The sequence below is a fragment of the Lissotriton vulgaris genome, chromosome 1_1, assembly GCF_964263255.1.
Source record: "Lissotriton vulgaris chromosome 1_1, aLisVul1.2, whole genome shotgun sequence".
Taxonomy (NCBI): Eukaryota; Metazoa; Chordata; class Amphibia; order Caudata; family Salamandridae; genus Lissotriton; species Lissotriton vulgaris.
The window spans coordinates 1,514,255,225-1,514,276,674 of NC_141685.1; the positions used below are offsets into that span (position 1 = coordinate 1,514,255,225).

Below are 21,450 nucleotides of genomic sequence, written 5' to 3' on the forward strand. Positions count from 1 at the left end.
TCAAAGGTGGGTCCGGCAACATACCATACTGAATTTGGAGACCGCAGTAGAAATAGCTTGTGCGTATGGCCGTGCTCAAGAGCTGCAACGCGGTAAGGAGGAAAACCCGCACCGACCACACAACCCCACAGCCAACCGGCCAACTCGGCCATTGCTCTCTCGAAGACCAGAACCTCCTCCCCTCTTACACTCTCCAGTCCTGTATCGTCCCCCCAATCCCGGACCCCAGTGCTACCATTGCGGGAACTTTGGACACATAGCCCGCATGTGTCCTCAGAAGGAGGTACCCATGGAAATCGGACTGGTTCGGAACTATGTTTGCAACACGCCGAGGGACACTCCCCCTCCGTTTCATTGCCCCGTGTCCATTGAAGGACAGGAAGTGCTGGCCCTCGCAGATACCGGCTGCCGACAAAGCGTCCTTCGCCCTCAAGACTTGGCACTCCCCCAGGGTTCGCCAACCGGAGTAGTGGCCATCCAGTGTGTACATGGCGATACCAAACGCTACCCCACCACTCAAGTCTGGGTGCAACATCCCGGGGATCCGGGAACCCACCTCACGGTCGGTCTGGTACCGGCGTTGCCCGAACAAGCCATTCTCGGAAGTGATTATCCCGGACTCCCTGCTCTTCTCCAGGACACTACGGACTCCCTGACCCAATGGTGGAAAGAAGCCCCTTACCCTCAGGGTCCGTCCTCCCCTTCTAAAGAACCGAAACCTCACAAATCGAAGAACCAGAAAAGACAGGAGAAGAAACACCCTACCTTTGCCTATCCAGTGAATGTGGATGACCCACCCTGGCAAACCGACCAAGAGTTCCGAGCAGCCCAACAGGAGGACCCGCTCCTGCAAGAAGCATGGGGAAGGGCCTTAGAACAGGAAGACCCCACACAAGTAGGTCCTTATTTCTTTAAGAAGCGGGGGTTGTTATACCGAAAGGGAGGCCCCTTACAACCCGCACAACTATTGATTCCCGGTCCCTTCCAGGATAAAGTCCTCTTTCTAGCCCACAGTCACCTGTTAGGGGGTCATTTTGGGGACGAAAAACGAGTCAGACCGTCCTTGACAAATTCTACTGGCCCGGGGTCCATCAGCGCATCAAAACTTACTGTCGCGGATGCGTTGTATGTCAAAAACACAGCCGATACCGACCCCCTAAGGTACCCCTACAACCTCTTCCTCTCATAGATATTCCATTCAGTCGGGTGGGGATGGATATAATAGGGCCCCTGTTACCCTCCCGAACAGGTTGCCGTTACGCCCTTGTCATAGTAGACTATGCTACCCGCTTCCCTGAGGCCTTCCCTTTACGCCAGCCCACAGCGCAGAACATAGCCAAGGCTTTAATCACACTTTTCTCCCGAGTAGGCTTTCCCCGGGAAATCCTCACGGATCAGGGCACCCCATTCGTTTCCTCCCTGCTTAAACAAGTCTGCTCTATGTTAGGAATAAAACAAATCCGTACTTCGGCATACCATCCCCAGACGGATGGGCTGGTTGAGCGTTATAACGCCACCTTGAAACAGACACTGAAAAAACTGTTAGGCCTGGAGGCCAAACGGTGGGAGGAAATCCTACCTTTGGCTCTATTTGCCATACGATGTAAGCCCCAGAGCAGTACGGGCTACTCCCCGTATGAGTTGCTGTATGGGAGACCCCCGCGCACCTTACTGGATATGGCCCAGGAAGCCTGGGAAGCTGAGCCTGACCGCACCCGCCCTTTACCAGAGTACATCAACAACCTAAAAACTCATCTAGCAGAGATAAGGGAGATAGTGAAACAGAATCTGGAAAAGGCCCAAAACACACAGAAAAGACAATATGACAAGGGTACCAAGGCCAGGGTGTTCGCCGTGGGCGACCTGGTCCTCTTGATGATGCCCTCCTCCGACCAAAAACTCTTGGGCCAGTGGCAAGGACCCTATGCCATCCAACGTCAGGTAACCCCAGTTACTTATGAGATAGATCTCGACCCCACAAGAGGCACGTCCCAGATCTATCATGTAAATCACTTAAAAAAATGGGAGGGACCCCTTCCTGTCCTAATGGGGAGCAGATCCCCTTCTTCCTTTCCCTTCGACCCCTGCCTGGACCCTGCTTTGACTCAGGTACAGGTCCAGGCCCTCCAAGCAGCCCTGACCCCTGTAATGAAGGTCTTTTCCTCCTGTCCGGGGCGTACTACCGTCACCGAACACTCGATTGAAACAGAACCTGGGAAAGTGGTTAGACTGCGTCCCTATCGAGTCCCTGAGGCTCGCAGAGCAGTTATTAAGAGGGAGACCGAGGACATGTTAAAGATGGGAATTATAGAGCCCTCGGTCAGTGAGTGGAACTCCCCTATAGTCCTGGTGCCGAAACCCGACGGCTCTGTCCGCTTTTGTATAGACTTCCGAGAGGTAAACAAGGTGTCCCGATTCGATACATATCCTCTACCCAGAGTAGACGAAATGGTCGAAAGGATAGGGAAGGCCAAATATATTTCAACCCTTGATCTCTGCAAGGGTTATTGGCAGATCCCCCTCAGAGAACAAGATAAGAAGAAGACCGCCTTCTCTACCCCTGAGGGTTTGTTTCAGTTCATTGTCATGCCCTTTGGGTTACACGGTGCCCCTGCAACCTTCCAGCGGGCCATGAATCAGGTACTACGTCCCCACACAGCATATGCAGGTACCTATTTGGATGATATAGTCATCTACAGCGATAGCTGGGAACAACACCTAGTCCATTTGCATGCGGTTGTCTCTTCCTTGGGCTCCTTTGGGTTTTCCATCAATCCCGCCAAAACCACCCTGGCCGCCCAAACCGTCCAATACCTCGGTTTCCTTTTGGGCGAAGGTCTGATCAGACCCCAGGAATCCAAAACCAAAGCCATTGAGACCCTTCCATTCCCCCGGACAAAGAAAGATCTCCGGGCATTTCTAGGGCTCCTAGGTTATTATAGGAGATTTGTTCCCAACTTTTCTCAAAGAGCTGCCCCTCCTACAGACCTGTTAAAAAAGGCTACACACACCGAGCTTGCCCTAAAACACCCCAGTCCCCTTGTATGGCAGGCATTCAACGACCTGAAAGACGCCCTAACCTCCAGTCCTGTCCTTGTAAGCCCTGATTATTCCCGGCCTTTTATACTCCAAACGGATGCATCCGATCAGGGTTTGGGAGCAGTCCTCTCGCAAGTTGACTCACAAGGAAACGAAAAGCCAATATTGTATCTCAGTCGAAAACTCTTTCCCAGAGAACTAAACTATGCTGTTGTTGAGAAAGAAGCCCTCGCCATCAAGTGGGCAAACGAAAGCCTGAGATACTACCTAGAGGGTAGGGACTTCACCATTTACACCGACCATGCCCCCTTGGAATGGATGGCCCGGAATAAGGGGCATAACGACCGGGTCCTCCGGTGGTTCCTGTCTCTCCAACCCTTTCGGTTCCATACACGTCACCGAAAAGGATCTGAACAAGGCAATGCGGACTTTTTATCCCGTTACCCCAGTTCTCCCACCTGTACAAGAAAGACAGCCAGGGGAAGGGAATGTGATCCGGTCCCTGTATCACCCCTGCCCGGACTCTGCCCCCCTGAAGCCTTACCGCTGTCAAGAACTCCACGCTCACGCACTTTTAGACAACCCCCTCGGGTCCGTAACGTTGTCAGAGCGAAAACCATGACCCACAGTGCCCCGCCCCTCTCTCTATTCCAGGAACCTATCACCGGTCCTCAGGCACCGGAAGTACGTCACCGTGAACCCGGAAGTCCCACCCCGGAGGCAGCGACAGCACCAGTGAAAAGCGAACGCCACTGTGAGGACTAGGTCGGAGCATTGTGGCAGGATACTCAGACTGGCGTTGGAGAGCGAGAGGAAGAGCAAGCCGAAGAAGACGAGTGGTCGGAGGACTGGTGGAGCCCTTGAGGAGGTGGCTGAAGAGCGGCCGTGGCTCACTGGAGAGCTACGGCGGACCGCGTGAGTAGCGTAAACCTCCCCGTGAGCACGCTAGGTGCTCCGTGTATATATTGTATAGTTCTCTTACCTTTAGACACTTGTTGCACGTTAAGAGCACTGTGAATATTGTAAAGCACTTCACCTTGAAACGCCCACCTTCCCGTCACCCTGACACCCTTTTTCTGATCTACTTCCCTAACTTTCGGTAAGTTCCTCTTCCCCATAGAACCCTCCCTCACTAGTCGTTCCTTTTCCTCCCACGCACGCCCCGGTGTCGGTGTCAGCATACGTCTTGAGACCCTGTTCGGTCTAACGGTCCCTTCTTTCTCTTATTGCCCTCCGAGGTACCTCCCCAGCAACGGAGCCGGAGCACATCCCTGGACCCTGCAGCGGAAGATAGTCGACCAGGAAGAACCAGCCGACCTTGCCGGACTACCTTTACCATCCTGTCTGTTGACTCTTGTACCAATAAAACCCAAGTATAGCCCACTACATTCGGCCTCCTTGCCTGATTTTCCGGCCCGCGACACCCCCACGATCACACCCCTGTTTCTGATCATTCTGGCTCAGAGGCATTGGGGAGTTGGGAAATATTCTTCGAAGGTCTTCAGCCATTCAGCTCCTGCGGAAGGTACGGATTTTGGCATCAGGTTCTGACAGTAATTGAGGTGTAGTAAAGGTTTAGTATTCTTTGCCAAGAATCTATCCAAGATTTCTCTTAGGGTCTAATCAGCTCCGTACCTTGGTTTAGAATGAAGGAGGTCTAGTATCTCTGTCTCAGGACTTGATTTCCCAACACCCCGCAAGAGGAGCTTGGACACACTGGAGCTGGATTCTCAGTGTCAGTGCGTCAGCTGGAGGGTCGGCTTCCTTCGGCACTTGCTGTAGCGAGCTGCGTCGGGCAAGTAGATAGTCGAACTGCTCCAAACCACTGTGTGTTTGCTAGGGCAAGTGTAGGCATATTTATACCTTGAAGGTGCCTGGTTTGACGTAAAGTCGGACATAATAACGTCACCCAAGAACCCCAAGGTAATGGCAGTTCTTTGAAAACGCCATGATTTCTAGGACAAATCAATATTCAAGAAAGGGGATGTCCCTGACTGCTGAAGACGAGTTTTCCAAGAAATCGTTGTGGCTATTTGGAACTAGTGGAAGTAGCCATGCCTGTATTTGGACTGCATGGGCTATGTCTAAATATGAGCGTGATTTCTATGCCTATATAAGGGCAAGGTGATTTATACCTATATAAGGACATGAATCGGGAAAATTTCACTTGGGTCCTAAAACGCTATACAATACCCACTCCACTTTATTATGTTTGATAATACTAAATTCTAGGCATTTAAAACATATCTAAAGCATGATTTGTAAAAATCCCTCCCAAAATACATAAAATGCATTCGAAATGGTTGTACACGAAAAAGAGCATCTGTACTGTACGCCTCTTAAAAGCAATATTTTCATTCAAAGCATATAGTATGATAATGGAAATGCTATCTGAATGAATCATGAAAGTACATTCATGAAATGCCTCTTAACTCCGCTAACAGCAGCGCTAACGGTCGCGGGCGGGCGCGCGGCTGACCCGCGCTGGTGACAGAACCGTTCCGTCACGGCTCGCGGGTGAGCTGTGCTTGTGACGGAACGGTTCCGTCACGGCCACACCCGCTTAATTAAACCCGCTGCGCAGGCACCAAATCAGCACCGCGCAGGCGCGGCGGCCGGGCAATGACAGAACCGTTCCGTCACCAGCACAGCCCACCCGAGGGCCGTGACGGAACGGTTCCGTCAGCAGCGTCGAACAGGTTAATACAGAAGAAAAAAGTTGAGATCATTCCATGACAGAATATATAAACTGTTTAGGTTGTGGACAAGATCAGATATTGTCATTTGGAAGTGTGTCAAAGAATTCTTGTTCTCTAAGAATAGTTCTACTTTAAGCAGATTACTTTGTGCCAAAAAGAAAAAGTTAAATTTTCGAAAAAAGTCATATCGTCGAAAAGAGTTCCAAAGTCAGAGTTTTTTGTTTTGAAAAACGAAGGTGGAATTCAGAGTTCATCAGAACGCTGTGTGCTTACTTCAAAAGTCATTCTCGTTGTTAGGAGAAAACATGAAATCTAAGTTGGCAAAGAAATTGTCTACCACTATAGGTGAAAGTTGGACTACTTCATTAAGTAAATCGATTGCACAAAAATGTGAAGCATTACCGTCAGCAGCAGCCGCGTTAGCAATGTTCGCAGTAGATGGTACCTGTGTGCCTGTCGGTCCACGTATCTCATCGTCAGCTTGTTGTGCTGGTGGGACCTCCATGAACAGCGTCATCAGGATTTGTAGCATTTGGGGACAACACAATGCATGAGCCGTTACCGAACCAAGCAAAGTATCAACATCCGTTGGCAGTGCTGATGGAAGTGTTAGACAGGTGTCTAGCACGCATTCTTCTCCACATAGAAGAACAGGTAAGATGCAATCTTGCCAGATTGGTCTAAACGATAGAAACCATGTGGTATTCAGATCTCTTAAAGGAGCCAAGCCCAAAATTTGGATTATGCGCTCACGACACCTCATCGCCAGAAGGGTGTTCTCCATGGTGATCTTGGCGTCGTTGGTGGATTGGCTTGCCATATCGAAGCAGGAGTAGTAAAAATAGTATTCCTGCTGTGAGTCCCAAAAAGAGAGGCAGTCCGCCAAACACCAAGTGCACGAAGTATGGAAAAATGCCTAGGACAGCTTCAAAAGGTGCTAACAGTCCCGAAAAAATTGTCTTAAATACATGTACAATACCACTGGTATTAGACATGTTTAGGATACGACCTAACATTTCTGCGACATGTATGGGGCAATTTGTTGATAATAGGGCATGTATCTCTGCAGAGGACTTTGCAACTTGCAGACCATACGTCTCTTTGGACGAGGTCAGTGGCACAGTTTTTTGTAAAAGAATGGCTTTCATTCTGCTTAAAGTATCGATTCGAATAGAAGAGATGTTCAGTGAAGGCCATAACGGCGACTCCCCGTCTGTCTTAGCTTTAGGAAACAATACTTGCATGCAAGAAGTGACCCTGGCTGACACAGTTACGAGATAAGCTATTCCTGGCATCATTCCACAACAGCTGTGATCATTCAACATTATGTAGCTCCCTTTGTAAAGCTGCCTAAAAATTGGATCTATCACCGCTGCCGGAAAACCTTGCAATTGGCAGGATAAGTTGGTCGAAGAACCATCGCAGGCTCCATGTAAAATAATACCCTGACCTAGAAGTGTACTGCTTAGTGCATTTTTACAGTTTGTACCACTAAGAAATACTTCTTTTCCCCCACTCCAACATTTGTGTGTGTATGGTAATTCCCAGGTTGACTTCATGTATTCCTTACCCAACCTTTCATACACGCCCACTGATATATGTTTCAAACAATATTGAAAGTGGAAAATCGTGACGGGCAGAGTGATTGTTCCATGTATTATCCATTCTGTTGCTGGCTTCTAAGAAACAGTTAATGGTAATCTTTCCAGTTTTTCAATGCTCAGCACCGTATAGTCTACTACTCTTTGTGCCAAAGTGATTTGTTTATCTGTAAGGTTAAATACAGAAAACAATGACGTGGTGTTGATTAGACGCCATGGCACATATCCAGAACGAAGATTTTGCAACGTCAAGCCTAAAAGCATTATATAACATAATTGTGATTGTCCATGCTGTAGCATGAGCAAGTCCTGTTCCATTATGTCTATGGCAGAGGATACAATGCTGTCCAAAGAATACATTCTGGATGACAGTCGTTAACCCATTGTCCACTACAGAGAGAGCTTTCTCTAAATTAATACGATCAATTTCTCGTATTTGTCCTGCAGTCTTTGCTTGTGTCGCTTTCCAAGCCTCATTATCAATGGCATATATGAAACGTTTATAACGTTGTTTTGCAGGACCTTGTAAGAAGTCCCTTAAATCAACGCCATCTTTAAGTAAAGATAAGTGTTGTTTTACCTCTGTAAGTGTAGATTTTTGCAGCCATTCAAGGCACAGTTTTTCTACCCTGTATGTTGTTACTATCCCTGGATGTTGTCTTTGGACATATCTTGGATCTGGCCTAATTACTGTAAACCCTTGTGTCTTATTCAGGAATCTATCTTGACAGTTATTCGTGTCTGTGGGCCAGATTAACCATTTTTTCCAATCGGGATCAGTTCTGTTTGTAAGTAAAAGTGATTTTACGTCGACCACCCCCTCTGAAGTGTTCTTACTATCAGGTACAGGTGTACGTATGGACGGTTTGTTTAAATCTTTTATCTTGGCTAGGCCAAGACAGGATGTCTGTTGCACAGTATCATTCAAAAACATTATTTGTTCAGGGATAATGCAGGCTCGAAATAAAGCTTCTAATCCCTGCACCTGCCAGTCTTTTGTGCCCCAGACAGTTTTTGTCTCAATGTTGTTTTTCCAAAAGTCAAAGCAGCCTAACGTAGACAACTGACCATAAAAGGCTGCAGATTAAATTTGTTTAGTATTTGTTGACATACTTTTCATTCCTGTCTTATTAACATTGTTAAAGTAAAATGTTTCTGGATTTGAGACATTAAAACCTGAAAAGTATGGACATTTTCAATAGAATGTTTTTGAGCTACCTTTTGGTGGTATTGGACAATGTTCCCATTGATTGAAAGTATATCCATTTCTAGGGTTTGCAGATTTGTGCAAATAATGATGACCATAATGATTAAAACAATACATATGTTCATAATCTGATGAACCTTCTAAATATTCATGTTTTGTAAATTTTGCAGACATCTCTAAATCTGACATCATATTATTAGCAGTCTCAAAGTCCCAATCATCAGAAAATGTGCTGGGTGAAACAAAATCGCTCAAGGAAACCTTGCATTGATATGGAATCTTCAACCGCTCTACGGGCCAAAAATGTCGTAATCAGTTCTGTCCCATGCTATACCACCAGGTATAGGAACGGCTGTGATGTTCACTGATGTCAAGTCTCTTCCTTCACGATGAGATGATTTGTGTGGCTTCAGGAGCAAGTTGATGTTCTTACTTGCTGTGTTCATTTTACTATATTTCCCATTTATCAGCATTCCCAGAGATAATACAATGATATTAGCCAAAGTAGGAGACCAAACACGCCTAGCACAATCCAAAATTCAACCCATGGTGAAACTAGATAAGTTGTTTCAAGTTGCTGTAAAAGTTCTGTTACTTGATCTTTTAAAGTTTTATTTGCTAGCTTTGTTTCCGGTTCACTAGGATCCTCAGAAAACATATCAAAGTTGATGAAATAGCCAGAGGCAGTTCTGTCAATTGTTGGTATTGCATCAGGATTACTTGAAACTGTTGGAGCTGCTTGATCCCTTGTCATATTAGTATAGTCAGAGGCTATATCATTGTAGACAGGAGTGTCTTGACGAACTGTTATTTGGGTAGGCACAAGTTCCATGGCTTTGTTTTATAGTCCTTCTTTTCTTACTGCAGATTCTTCAAAGGTGATGAGTCTCTCAGCTTGAACCTCTTCGATAGTAGCAAGATTTGGTCTTCTGCTACATCTTTGGAGTCCACTGGGCCTACTACTTCTTATCGGCCGCATGTTGCGGTTTTACCAGATCGATGGATACTGGTTCTCCTTTTTTCCAGCAAGGGGCGGCAGTAACACTGTTCTTGATCTGTGGATTGCTAGCACAGGCACTGGTTTTCTGTAAGAAGCCCAAATTCCTCCTTATCCGCAATCTTTTCTCTGACTAGATCCCCAATCTTTGGAATCTAGACAGGCCTTGCTGGGACAGGTGGTTTTTCTTCAGGTATCGTTGTCTTCTGCAATGTGTTGCTTAGACTTCTTGTTTCATTTAAGTCCTGCAAAACAGCCAAACGGTCTTTGATATCAAAGGGTTCTTGTTCTACCACTGAAGTGTGACGATCGAGGTCCTCGATAAGCATTCTAGTACCAAAAAGTATTTCATATGGAGTGATTCCACCCAGAGAATGTCTTGGCAGATTGTTTAAACTACGTTGGACACTTATTAGATGTTTGACCCACCCATCACCCGAACCTAAATCCCTAGCTGTTATAGATTGCTTTATTTCCCGGTTTTTCCTTTCCTCTACCGAATTTCCCTCAGGATGGAAGGGACCCAAATACCGCAATGGCCAGACCAGATTGGCCCTGGTCTCATTGTAAGCTCGAGAGCTAAACGCAGGACTCTGGTCAGAATGTAAACTGATGATTGCGTATGTGCTGATAAAGACTTGCAAATCTTTTATAACAGTTCAGGCGTCAGCCGAGCCCTGAGGCCACATCCAAATGAATCTTGTCCTAATAGTTGTGGGACCACATTCGTCTATGGGGACGTCTGCGTGTAGATAGTCTAATGCTGTCTTACAATCGTGTCTGTACTGGGCTGGCTACACTGTAGTCCGGTATCTGGCGGCTTTCTCTGCTGCGATCTCTGTTGCAGTCAGGGCAATTAATTGCAAATTTGTGAATGTGGGCATTCATACCTGGTCACCAGTATGTCTCCTTTAATTCTAGTATGGATTTAGAAATCCCTTGATGTATCAGACCCTCTCCCATGTGTGCTTCTTGAATCAAAGCACCTCTCCGCCACCTGCTTGGAATGACCCTATCCCCCACTTCAGGGATTCGAGCAAAAGGAATGGAGTTTGCATCAATTATGTATGAATATTCGAGTGGATACTTTAGAGGTAACGCTGCACCACTGCCTTTGCTTGTGGCATTGACAGCTAGCATAGTTTTGCCTTCTATTTTTGTATTAGAACGAGTGATTGCAGCTACGAAAGCCTTTTGCACTGCTGCCTTCGCGGTCTCATCAGCCAATGAATTCCCTGCAACGTGAACGCCATCACGCTGATGACTCAGTGTGTGGATCACGTGAGTCTTTTGTAGTTCTTTCTGTAATTGAACTACTTGTTCCCAAAGCAACTTATGCTTGATTGTGTCACCTTTTGCATCTTTGAATCCGTTTTGAACCCAGTTCTGCAAGTATTCATTGCAAAATTGCACGCAGTAATACGAATTGCACACTATGAGTGTGGGAAATTCGCGATCGTCATTTTCAAACGCCATCTTGAATGCCTGTAGTTCAGCTGGCTGAGCTGTACAGTCTCCGAGAGATTGCGTTTTTGTGACCATAGGTCGTAATTTACCATCGCGCAAGCGACCTTTAACAATCGCGCACGCAGCACTATAAGCTTGTTTACCTCGATTGCGGGCTGTGCTGATCCGTCTGTATAAATTATATATTCGTACTGTTCCAGAGGCAGAATCTCAGTGGGCAGAGGACATTCTTGTTCGTATTGTAAAAATTCTTGAGTTTTCAAGTAGGGATCAAAAACGTATTCAACGTCTGTTGCAGCAAGAGAGTAAACCCATTGTATCCATCTCGATGTAAAGCCTTTGCATTCGGAATGCTTGCTTTTGTCACTGCCTCTAAGGCAGGTACAGGAGTAACAACCATTATACATTTACCCTGTGCAAGCGCTCTCTCTTTTGCTACTGCAGTTTGAACCGCTGTCAGAATTTTTTCTGTTGAAGTGAATTTCATTTCCGCTTATGTGTACAAGTGTGATTTGCAAGCAATTGGTACATTTTCACTTTCATTAAAGGTTAAGTACGTGAATCCGCATCTTCCTGGGATTATTCTGATTACACTATTGCATACGTTTACGCGTGTCTGTAAATGTGATGTTGCTAACATGTCTGTTTGTACTGAACGCAAAATTTCTGTGTGTGTTTGAGTCCAATTAGATGTTTTGAAATCAGGTTTGATTAATTCGTAGAGAGGTTTAACCCTTTCTGCGTAATTTAGATTGTAAGTTCTTCCAAAATTCAGGAAACCTAGAATTGACTGTAAGTTTTTCAGCATTTTTGGAGTTCTGAGCAGTGCACATTTTTCTAAAAAGTTGGCTGCCAGGCTTTTGCCTTCACTTGAAAGCTCGTACCCTAAGAATAGGACGTTGAGATGGGCAATTCGCGATTTTTTAAAGTTGAATTTGTACCCTTCAGATGCGAAACCAAGTATTATGATGTTCACTCTATTCAAGTGCTTATCCAAATCATCGTCTGTAAGATAGATGTCATCGACATAAGATAATGCCTCATCATCATTTGTTTATAGTAACTCTGTTACTCTGGCTGAAAATAACCCTGGACAATTCTTGAATCCGTTCGTATGGCGACAGAAGTGAAGCTGTGTCCCCATAATTGAGAAAGCGGTCAAGTACCTGCTTTCAGGTGCAATGTTTTGACAGAAGAATCCGTTTGAAATATCTAATGTGGTTTTATATTTTTTACGCACAATGTTATTCATTAGTGCTGCACTGTGTGCATTCTGTACTGCAAAAGTTTTGCAACAAGAGTTTAGATGTCTGTAGTACAAAACTAGACGATATGTATTGTCTGGTTTGGAGACAGGAAACAAAGGGTTGTTCATTGACGAGGTGCATGTTTCAATCACCCCTTGGTTTTCAAGTTGATCTAATATCTCCCTGACCTGTTTTTTTAGCTTCTTGCTTAACTGGATACGGCCTCTGAGCAGTTGGTTGATTTTTTTAACTATATTTTATGGTGAGGAGAGTCCTCATCCCATCCTACATGATTTTTATATAATGCTGGAGCCTGGGCTACAGCCCATTTTCTGGCATTGGTGTATTTTAAGTGAATTGGAATATGATTTGAGAAGGCTGGCATAATGATGTCTTCGCCATGTGGGCACTCCCTGACAAATTTTGGTGGCCAGTCTTTTTCAGCTAGAAGAATGTCATAACCCTTAGAGATCTTCTCCCAAAAGGGTGCTCTCATTTTCCTAGTTATGTCCCCCTCCATCCGGAGTGTTATTTCATATAACTTATGAGGGTACACTGACCCTGGTATCGGCAGTTTCAACTTGAATATACTCATTCAAGTCCACTGTCTCAAGATAATCCTTCAGGTTCCTGCGAGCTATGGTAACTTCCGCTGCGCTGTCCAGCATTGTCTGAGCGCACTTCTCCTTCTTGAGTTGTGTCCTCAAGATCCTCGGCATGTCTGAATTTTAGACCTGCTACCTTGGTGAACTGGGTTTCCTTATTTTTTGGAACGTGTTGATAGTTTTTGGACTGCACGCATTCTTCCTTGTTTTCTGGCCGTCCTCTTCTTTCCGATTTCTGTGAGGAAGTCTGAAAGGTACGAGTGGAATGTGTATCAGTATCTTGATATCTATCCGGTATTCTCAAATTATCTCTGTTCCTGAGGATATACCTCTTTTCAGAGAACTCCTTTTGAGGAGACCTACCTCTGGATTCATAACGCTTCTCTTTAGGAAGTGTCTGTTTAGTGTTTTCCCACTTCTTTTTAGGAGAAGTGAGAGTGTTTTTAATAAAGACCTTTTCAGGACTTTCTGTTAGTTGGGGCTTAACTGGTTTCCCATCCAAACTAGCTCTACATAGTTCTTCATAGGATTTTTCTATTATTCTGGCCAGTTCGTATGGTTACTCAGTTACATCAAGTTCTTTTAATTTTTGGCGGATCGCCACGGATGCTGCTTCGCTGAGACCTGTTTGAAATCTTTAAGAAATGTCATACCCAGATTTAAAGCAGGCTCTGCCCCGTATTCGTTTTGAATCTGTTTGAGGACGTCTGGTATTGCCGCCATAGACGGAACTCCATGTGTTTTTGTGTAGATTGCAGCAAAGACTGTACCCCAAGTGTCACAGTCCTCCAGGTGTGGTGCGATCCCCATTGTAAGCAGATTGTTAGAATCCTGTGTTTCTCATGAGCTGTACTATCTGGAAATACTGCTTCTATTTGAGTAATATTCTGAGCTATAGAATGTGTTCCCTTTTTGTGGGCAATTTACCAATGACTGATTGTATAGTCTGTGGTCTAATTTTATTTGTGTTCCCCTGGTGAGGGGTGTGTTGTGGAATCCTGATAGGAGGTTGGACTGTTAGAGTCCACATGACATATTGAACCAATTGTCTATGTATTTTGATTAGTTGTTTTAGTTGAACTAATAATTCTGGACCTGACATTTCTTCAATGGCAGGATGTGGTCTATAGCTGGCTAATACCGGCCATGTTGCTCCTTGTCTACCTAGTGGACTGAGCCTGGTAATGTGATTTTGATGTTGTAGGGCACCTTTAAACCAGAGCGCATGCTCTTGGTATGTTAATGGAATTTCAATGTCCTCAAAAGGAACGTATTCCGTTGGAGGTTCCTCTACTTTGTAGAAGTGGAACACATGTGTTAATGGATTTGCTTCTGGGAAGATAATCCAGGAGTACAATACCTCTCTATGACAAAAATTACCCTACCACCTCTCGATGATAGGCCATTTGTTATAAGCTTTATAGTGCTAGTTTTCCGTAGGTTTTCCGGGATGATTATAGCATCCGCGCCGTCTTCATCAAACCCTGTAACGTCAAAGCCCGGTCAGGCTGCAGCTGCTGCAGCTCCAGCGGTGGTGTTATTGTCGCCGTTAAGCGACCTTGTTTAATGAAAGTTTGCAGAGCAAGTTCCAAGGAAACAAAGATAAAGTGCACAATATTTTGGAACACTGTATCCTTCAACGTTGAACAAACCAAAAACTAATATATAGGATTTTCGTCCTACTCGGTAATGGCGGATATTTTATCCTTTAACCCACTCCAGACGTCTATTGGAGTATTTTACGGGAAAAAGGAGTCTCTGTGAAAAGCACGACTGAGTTACTCTAGTATCTAGTGTAGTGTTAAATCGATGCATTACCAAACGTTGGGCGCCATGTAGTGTAGTTGCTATATTCCAAATAGGTTCTGCGCATTGAAAACATATATCCTATAAATGTGACGTAGGACTTATGTCGACTAGGTCTCTATCGAATATATTAGACTTAATTGTGAGTGCCAGCTATCTCACAGGTCACCAGAAACTTTCTCAAATAAACAAGAAGGGATTCGTTTCTGACAACAGCATAAACATGACAACTTTGTTTCCCCAAGATAAAACGTATCTTCAGAGTCGTGGAAACAATAGATAGATATTTTACTTAGTCATTCGTGCATGCTTCGTTTCACCAGAGGTGCAGATAAATAGAGAGACGGGCGTTTTCAATAAAAGTATTTATTGAACAGTCTTCTTTCTCATGCAAAAGAAATGAACTGCTACAATCGTAATACTGACTGTAATGTATAATGCGTACAGCACAAAGAAAATTATAAAATAATACTGTAAAAGCATGGTATGGTTTCTAAGCCATAAAATACATACATAAATAACAAAGACTAAAAATACTTTACTGGTGCTTCTAAAATACGCCTACACCAATGTACCTAACCTAAGTCTAGTACGAGGTAAGTGAGGTGTAGTAAAGGTTTAGTATTCTTTGCCAAGAATCTATCCAAGATTTCTCTTAGGGTCTAATCAGCGCGGTACCTTGGTTTAGAATGAAGGAGGTCTGGTATCTCTGTCTCGGGACTCGATATCCCAATACCCTGCAAGGGGAGCTTGGAAACACTGAAGCTGGATTCTCAGTGAAAGAAAGGGAGCCTCTCTGTCAGTGCTTCAGCTGGAGGGTCGGCTTCCTTCGGCACTTGCTGTAGCGAGGTGCGTCGGGCAAGTAGATAGTCGAACTGCTCCAAACCACTGTGTGTTTGCTAGGGCAGTTGTAGGCATATTTATACCTTGAAGGTGCCTGGTTTGACGTAAAGTCGGACATAATAACGTCACCAAAGAACCCCAAGGGAATGGTAGTTATTTGAAAACGCCATGATTTCTAGGACAAATCAATATTCAAGAAAGGGTATGTCCCTGACTGCTGAAGCTGAGTTTCCCAAGAAATTGTGGCTTTTTGGAACTAGTGGAAGTAGCCATGCCTGTATTTGGACTGCATGGGCTATGTCTAAATATGGGCATGATTTCTATGCCTATATAAGGGCAAGGTGATTTGTACCTATATAAGGGCATGAATCGGGAAAATTTCACTTGGGTCCTAAAACACTATACAACATTACCTAAACTTGCTTTTAAACCTAAATATAATTTGTGCTGCTAATAGGCTATTATCATAATGGAGAGAGATGTTTCAAGCACTGAGATCAATCCACTGAAGCAACACTAGACACATCACCTTCTCTCAACCCAATGACCCTTCTCCTACACATCATATCAAAGCTGCTCTCCTAAACTGTAGGTCTGCACTTTCTCCTGCAACTTGCTAAGCTGCTCTTATGGGAAACTGACCTTGATAATATTGCACTAATAGACACATAGCTTTTCTCCCATTTCATGTTACCTTCTTACCTCTAAGAAACAACATTCTCCTCATTGACAGAGCAGAAAAAAAGGACAGAGATTACCTTTACTGAGATGAGTCCCTTAAATGCAAACTGATTAATTCGACAAACTCCTCATTGCAATGTCATATAGTGGAGAGAGGCAAAACACAACACCTAAACCATTGGTACTACACATCTTATACCATCGACCTGAAAGCAAAAACAATGTTGTTGATGATTTCTTTGATTGTAGCACTGATCATTTCACCTCCCCCTGTGATGAGATTTTATTGGGAGATTTCCACCTTCAGTGGGGGGGATAAAATCGGAGGCATCCACACATCCCTCATAAAATTCTCCCCATCAGAAGACCGTCTCCTGCAAGATTGCTCATCTGATGCCCACTGAAGAGGCCCAACCCTGGACTTGATTTTCATAAAGCATCACTATATATAAATCTTTAAGCCTTTTACCTTGGCTGGGTCAGACCACTTCTTTATTCCTTTCAGTATGCTGAACTTAACCTCCCCTCCCCGATCTTCCCTATGCTAAATCGAAAAATCTCTAAAAGATTGAATACCACCATTAGCAAAGCGAGTAGATCTGGCTTAAATGTGCTAACACTTAGAAACAAAGACGTATTGAATGTGCAGACTGTTTTGCTGTGTCTCGGTATAACTGGTGTTTTTGTATTGGCCTTCGTTTACTCCAGGCTTGAGATGCTGCAGATTTGTATTCCTCATGCTAGTGGTACTCATGCCACGAACTAGGGAAAGCTTGGGAAATTACGAAAATAGGATGCAGCCTGTCTGCCACACAATGCTTGTTTTATTTGAATTGATTTGTTGTTTTTTAAGGTTAAAAAGACAAATATGGATACTAAATAATAACAACATTTATGGTATGGTCAACATATTCTGGGATAAGAACCATGGTGGATAGCTGGGTTACAACAAAATAGTCCTACAAATCATTAGTTGTGTTTTTTAACAGATATTCCCTGCTTTTGTGTTTTGTTTATTTGATGTAGTCCTCCTGGCAAAACAGAGGAGCCATACCTTACAGAAGCAGGAAGAGAAGCCTTTGATACATTTTATAGACTTCGAGAAGGAGAGGTACAAATCCTCAGCATTGCCTTGCTTCAGCCTCCTCAGCTGGTGATGCGGAAGGAGTTTGACCTGGTGAAGGATGTTTTGAATGCCTTCATCGGTGTAGTATCTGCCACATTTTCATTCAATCAGGTAAAGTATTCTCGTTTGTAAACATACTACTTGGGTGAACAATTAAGGTGTCAGAACTTTGCAGACATTGTTCTCTTTGAAGGATAACTTGCTCCATATGTCAAATAAATGCCTTCTTACTTTCCTTGCATCAATTTGTAATGTGAAAAATCTTAGAAACTGCCCAAAAACAGACAATTACTTTTAGCTGTTGTTTACATCCTGGTTTGTTTTTCCACCATTGTTTTCATTATTGCTGAAAAGATCAATGAAAAAAGTTAGCAATGTGCTTTGAAATGTATTCCATTGCAGAAGAGCAAGCGATCTGCCATATTTTATTTCCAGCTGATTAATATAGAATACATTAGAATTGTTAAAGGTTTGTTGGCCTATTACAGTGCAATGAGATCCATGCACAATTTCAGTAATTCCCTCTGGCTTCATCGATCAAAGTTGCAAATCCTCAATTCTGACACGTACACCCAGCAGAGATACAGTCTTGCCCATTCAGATAAACGCACAGCTCTGCAAACTGAATCTGGCTCGGTGTGTGATTGAAATGTTTGAAATATTATGGATAAGTCACTCCCTGGGTTTAGAAAGTCACTGCATTTCCCTACTAGGAGCCTATAAACACATTAAAACAATAGAATTTAGTTTATTTTCTGCTAAAGGCTCAAGGAAGCGAAAGTTAGGTATTTATATTTGGGGGCTTTTCATGATTATATGGTTAAAGAATGATGATACAAAGGGGGGGCGTTGCCAGCCAGGCAACATGGCGGGCGCAACTTGCTAGAGCTCCGTTAGCGAGGCCCTAATTTATCCTGTCCTGACCCGGGAAGTGTGCAGGGAGTGTGTCGGCGACAAGCAGAGTGGTTGCGGGATCGCCTGAGGATCCCTCCGGTGCCGCAGGAGCCGTGCGGCGGGACGAGGGAGCCGAGAAATCGCCGCAGGCAAGGAGAGGCGGGAGATCGGGGAGAAGGCGCGAGACCCGGCCGGAACCCGGGGAGACCGAGGCCCGCCCCCGACGGTGCAGGTGGCGACTGGCGGAGACCGGGGGCACAGACAATAGCCGGGACGGCGCTGCCGGAGCCCTGGTGAGAGGCGCCTTGCCTGATACGCCGTGCTGACGCCGGTGAGCTGAGTGGCGGAGTCCTGCGGCGCTTCTGCGGGAACCCGGAGGGAGAGCCGCCATCTTGAGGCTGCGCGAGCCAGACTACTGTGGTGCCCGGAACCCTGCGCTGTGCGGCACCCGCTCCTTAGTGCCTACGGGGAGCGGAGCTGGGGAGCAGCAGGCGGCGAACACGGGCCGCTGGGGCCCTCGGACGGAGGGAAGGCAGGAGCAAGCCTAGACGCGTGTGGGGCTGGTAGGAGGCGTCTCGCTGTAATGGCTGTGTAACGGCAGGTTGAGCCGTGTGAGTTGGAGGCGGCTGGCGAGAGGTGAAGCCGGCGCTGCCCGGTGAGGCTCAAGTGGCGGTGCTGCGTGGGCGCTGCTTGGGGAGCCCGCACTGTGAGATCCGCCCGGAGACATGTGCCCCCCCTCCCCCCTCGGCGAGGCCCGCCCTACCCTTCACCTGCAACGTGCCTACCATCGGATTGCGAGCACTACCGGGCGGAGAAGCCTGCCTGGCCTGCTGCACCGGACAGAACTACCTCGGTGTGACCACATCTGCAGCGCAGTGGGTGGAGCCCCTGCTGCTGGCCCGGCGCTCACCGGACCTGCCTAGCTGCATAAGCCCGGACCCTTCTGGAGACTGTAGGCTGCGGCCCTGGGGAAGCGTGGGTGCGGCAAACTGCGGACGACGCGTGCGGGCACTTGCGGATGTCCGGGAGTGCGACTACAGAGTACCCTGCAGCTGGCTAATACCGAGGCGGACCTCGCCTCCTGGGAATAACGCTCAACTGAGGCGGCTGACAGCGAGTGGCCAGGCGGGTGGATGCCCACAGCGCAGCAGCTTGTCATGGGCAGACTCAAAGACAAGGCGCAACTGCGCCAGCAGGAGGCAGCTGGGCCCGATGTGACGCAAGAACGAAGGAGGACAACCCTGGACCCAGCGGCTGAGCTGGCGGCAAAGGTGGACACAGTTTTGGCAGCGGTGGAGTGCATTGGCAGGACCTTAGAGCAAATTAAGTCGTCACTGGAGGGCCGGATAGATAAGGTGACGCCGGACTTCACCCTGCTGCACGTGGACCACCGTAAGCTGGCGGAGACCGTCACAGAACAGCGCCAGACGATAAAGGAGATCCAACCGGTGGTGCGCAACCATACCGCGGCACTGCAGGACCTGATGGATAGGGTCCACGAACTGGAGGACCGCGCCGAGGACGCGGAAGGGCGCTCTCGACGCAACAACGTCAGAGTGGTGGGCCTACCGGAAGGAGAGGAAGGGACAGCGCCTGAGAGATACACTGAGGCGTGGCTGAGATCAATCTTGCCGACAGGAGTGCTGTCCCCGCAGTTCGTGGTGGAGAGGGCACACAGGGTGCCCGGACAAGCCCGGAGGGCGGGAGCTCGACCCCGCCCGTTCCTTTTCAAGCTACTCAACTACAGGGACCGGGATGCGGTACTCCGAGCAACCCGAAAGATGAACGACCTCCAGGTGGGCAACAGTCGTGTAATGCTCTTCCCAGACTACACCGCGGCGACCCAGAAGAGGAGAGGGTCCTACATGGTAGTGAAGAGGCAACTCAGAGACCTGGAACTCCCCTATTCACTGCTCTTCCCATCACAGCTGCGTGTGGTTGCGAAAGAGGGCACGCGCTTCTTCGATTCCCCGGAGGAAGTCTGGGACTGGCTGGAGGAGTCCGGACAATGGTCTGAGACGCGGCCTGCGGCCCCAGAAGGCAGCGTTCTAGGAGACGGAGGAGAAAGAGGGGGGCCGGACGAGAAGGGAGCCTGGGACAGGCGTCACCCAGCCAGGAGAAAATAAGACAGGAGCGGCAGGAGGCACTGGAGGCGGTTGCGACATTGGGAGCGGGGATAGGACATGGCAGACGGGACCATGGACAGCAAGATGGTGCCGCCGCCAGCGGATCCTCCTCACCATCCACGATAATGTCGGACGATGCTCTACAGCCGATAGTGACGCCCCAGACGGCGGAATACATAGTGTGATACCTGAGAACCTCATGCTAGTTTTAATGCAAACTGGTGAACTGTGTATGTTCCACTGTATCCTTTGACCCTTCTATTAAACACATCACTGGGCGACGCTGCTGTCCTGGGGCGGCTCACACAAGCTGACACTGTACTTAAATATGCTGTCACACTGCGAACACACAGACGCGCTTCCCGCTAGGCCGCGCGCCATTACACGCACTCGCGGGCCGGCGCCTGGGAGGACTCACACGCGCCGGCACACTCTACTGGTGGGGCCAACTGACCACACCTCAGCAGGGACGGGCTGTGCGGAGGGAGTCATAGATAACACTACTGACTGCGCGCTCCCCAAGCGCACACATACAGCGCTCACACTACCATAGGTACTAGGTTGGTTGACCAGTCTGGACGCGCTCTTCGTTGGGGTACACCCATAAAGTTATGAAGTTGGTTTCAGTTCATATGTTCCAGATGCGGCATTCAGCGCCACCTGACCGAGGGCCCTCCCCCGATCATGGCATGCACTAACGTCATGACTTGGAATATCCGAGGCATGCATACCCCGTCAAAGCGTTACTCTGTTTTTGCGTACATGCAGCGCCACCACACAGGGATTGCACTCCTCCAAGAAACACACATGTCCAGAGTGGAGTTAGAGCGGCTTCGCAGGCGATGGAGGGGACAACTTTATGGCACGACCTACTCAGCGCATGCGATATACGCTTGTGCGGGAGAACCTCAATGGGCAAGAAATTTTACTGGGCTCCATGGAGCAGCGTGCCTTCCTGGCATCTTTAAATCATGTCCTTCCGCAGTCTACGGGCTTGCCTTGGTTACTTGGGGGTAACTACAATATGGTGCTGGACACACAATTGGACCGCTCTTACCCGCCCCTGCGCACAGCGGCAGCGACCTCACTGGCGCAGACTTTTAGAGACTAGC

At 46.9% G+C, this 21,450-nt stretch overlaps 1 protein-coding gene across 2 annotated transcripts in view; it reads left to right on the plus strand.

The window, feature by feature from the left end:
- TUBGCP6 (tubulin gamma complex component 6) overlaps positions 1-21,450 on the plus strand; it is a 747,379-nt gene that overhangs the window by 126,969 nt on the left and 598,960 nt on the right. For both annotated transcript variants that reach the window (XM_086967433.1, XM_086967436.1), the window contains exon 4: positions 17,219-17,429. In XM_086967433.1, the coding sequence (XP_086823559.1) occupies positions 17,219-17,429 (211 nt within the window). The remainder of the gene's footprint in view (positions 1-17,218; positions 17,430-21,450) is intronic.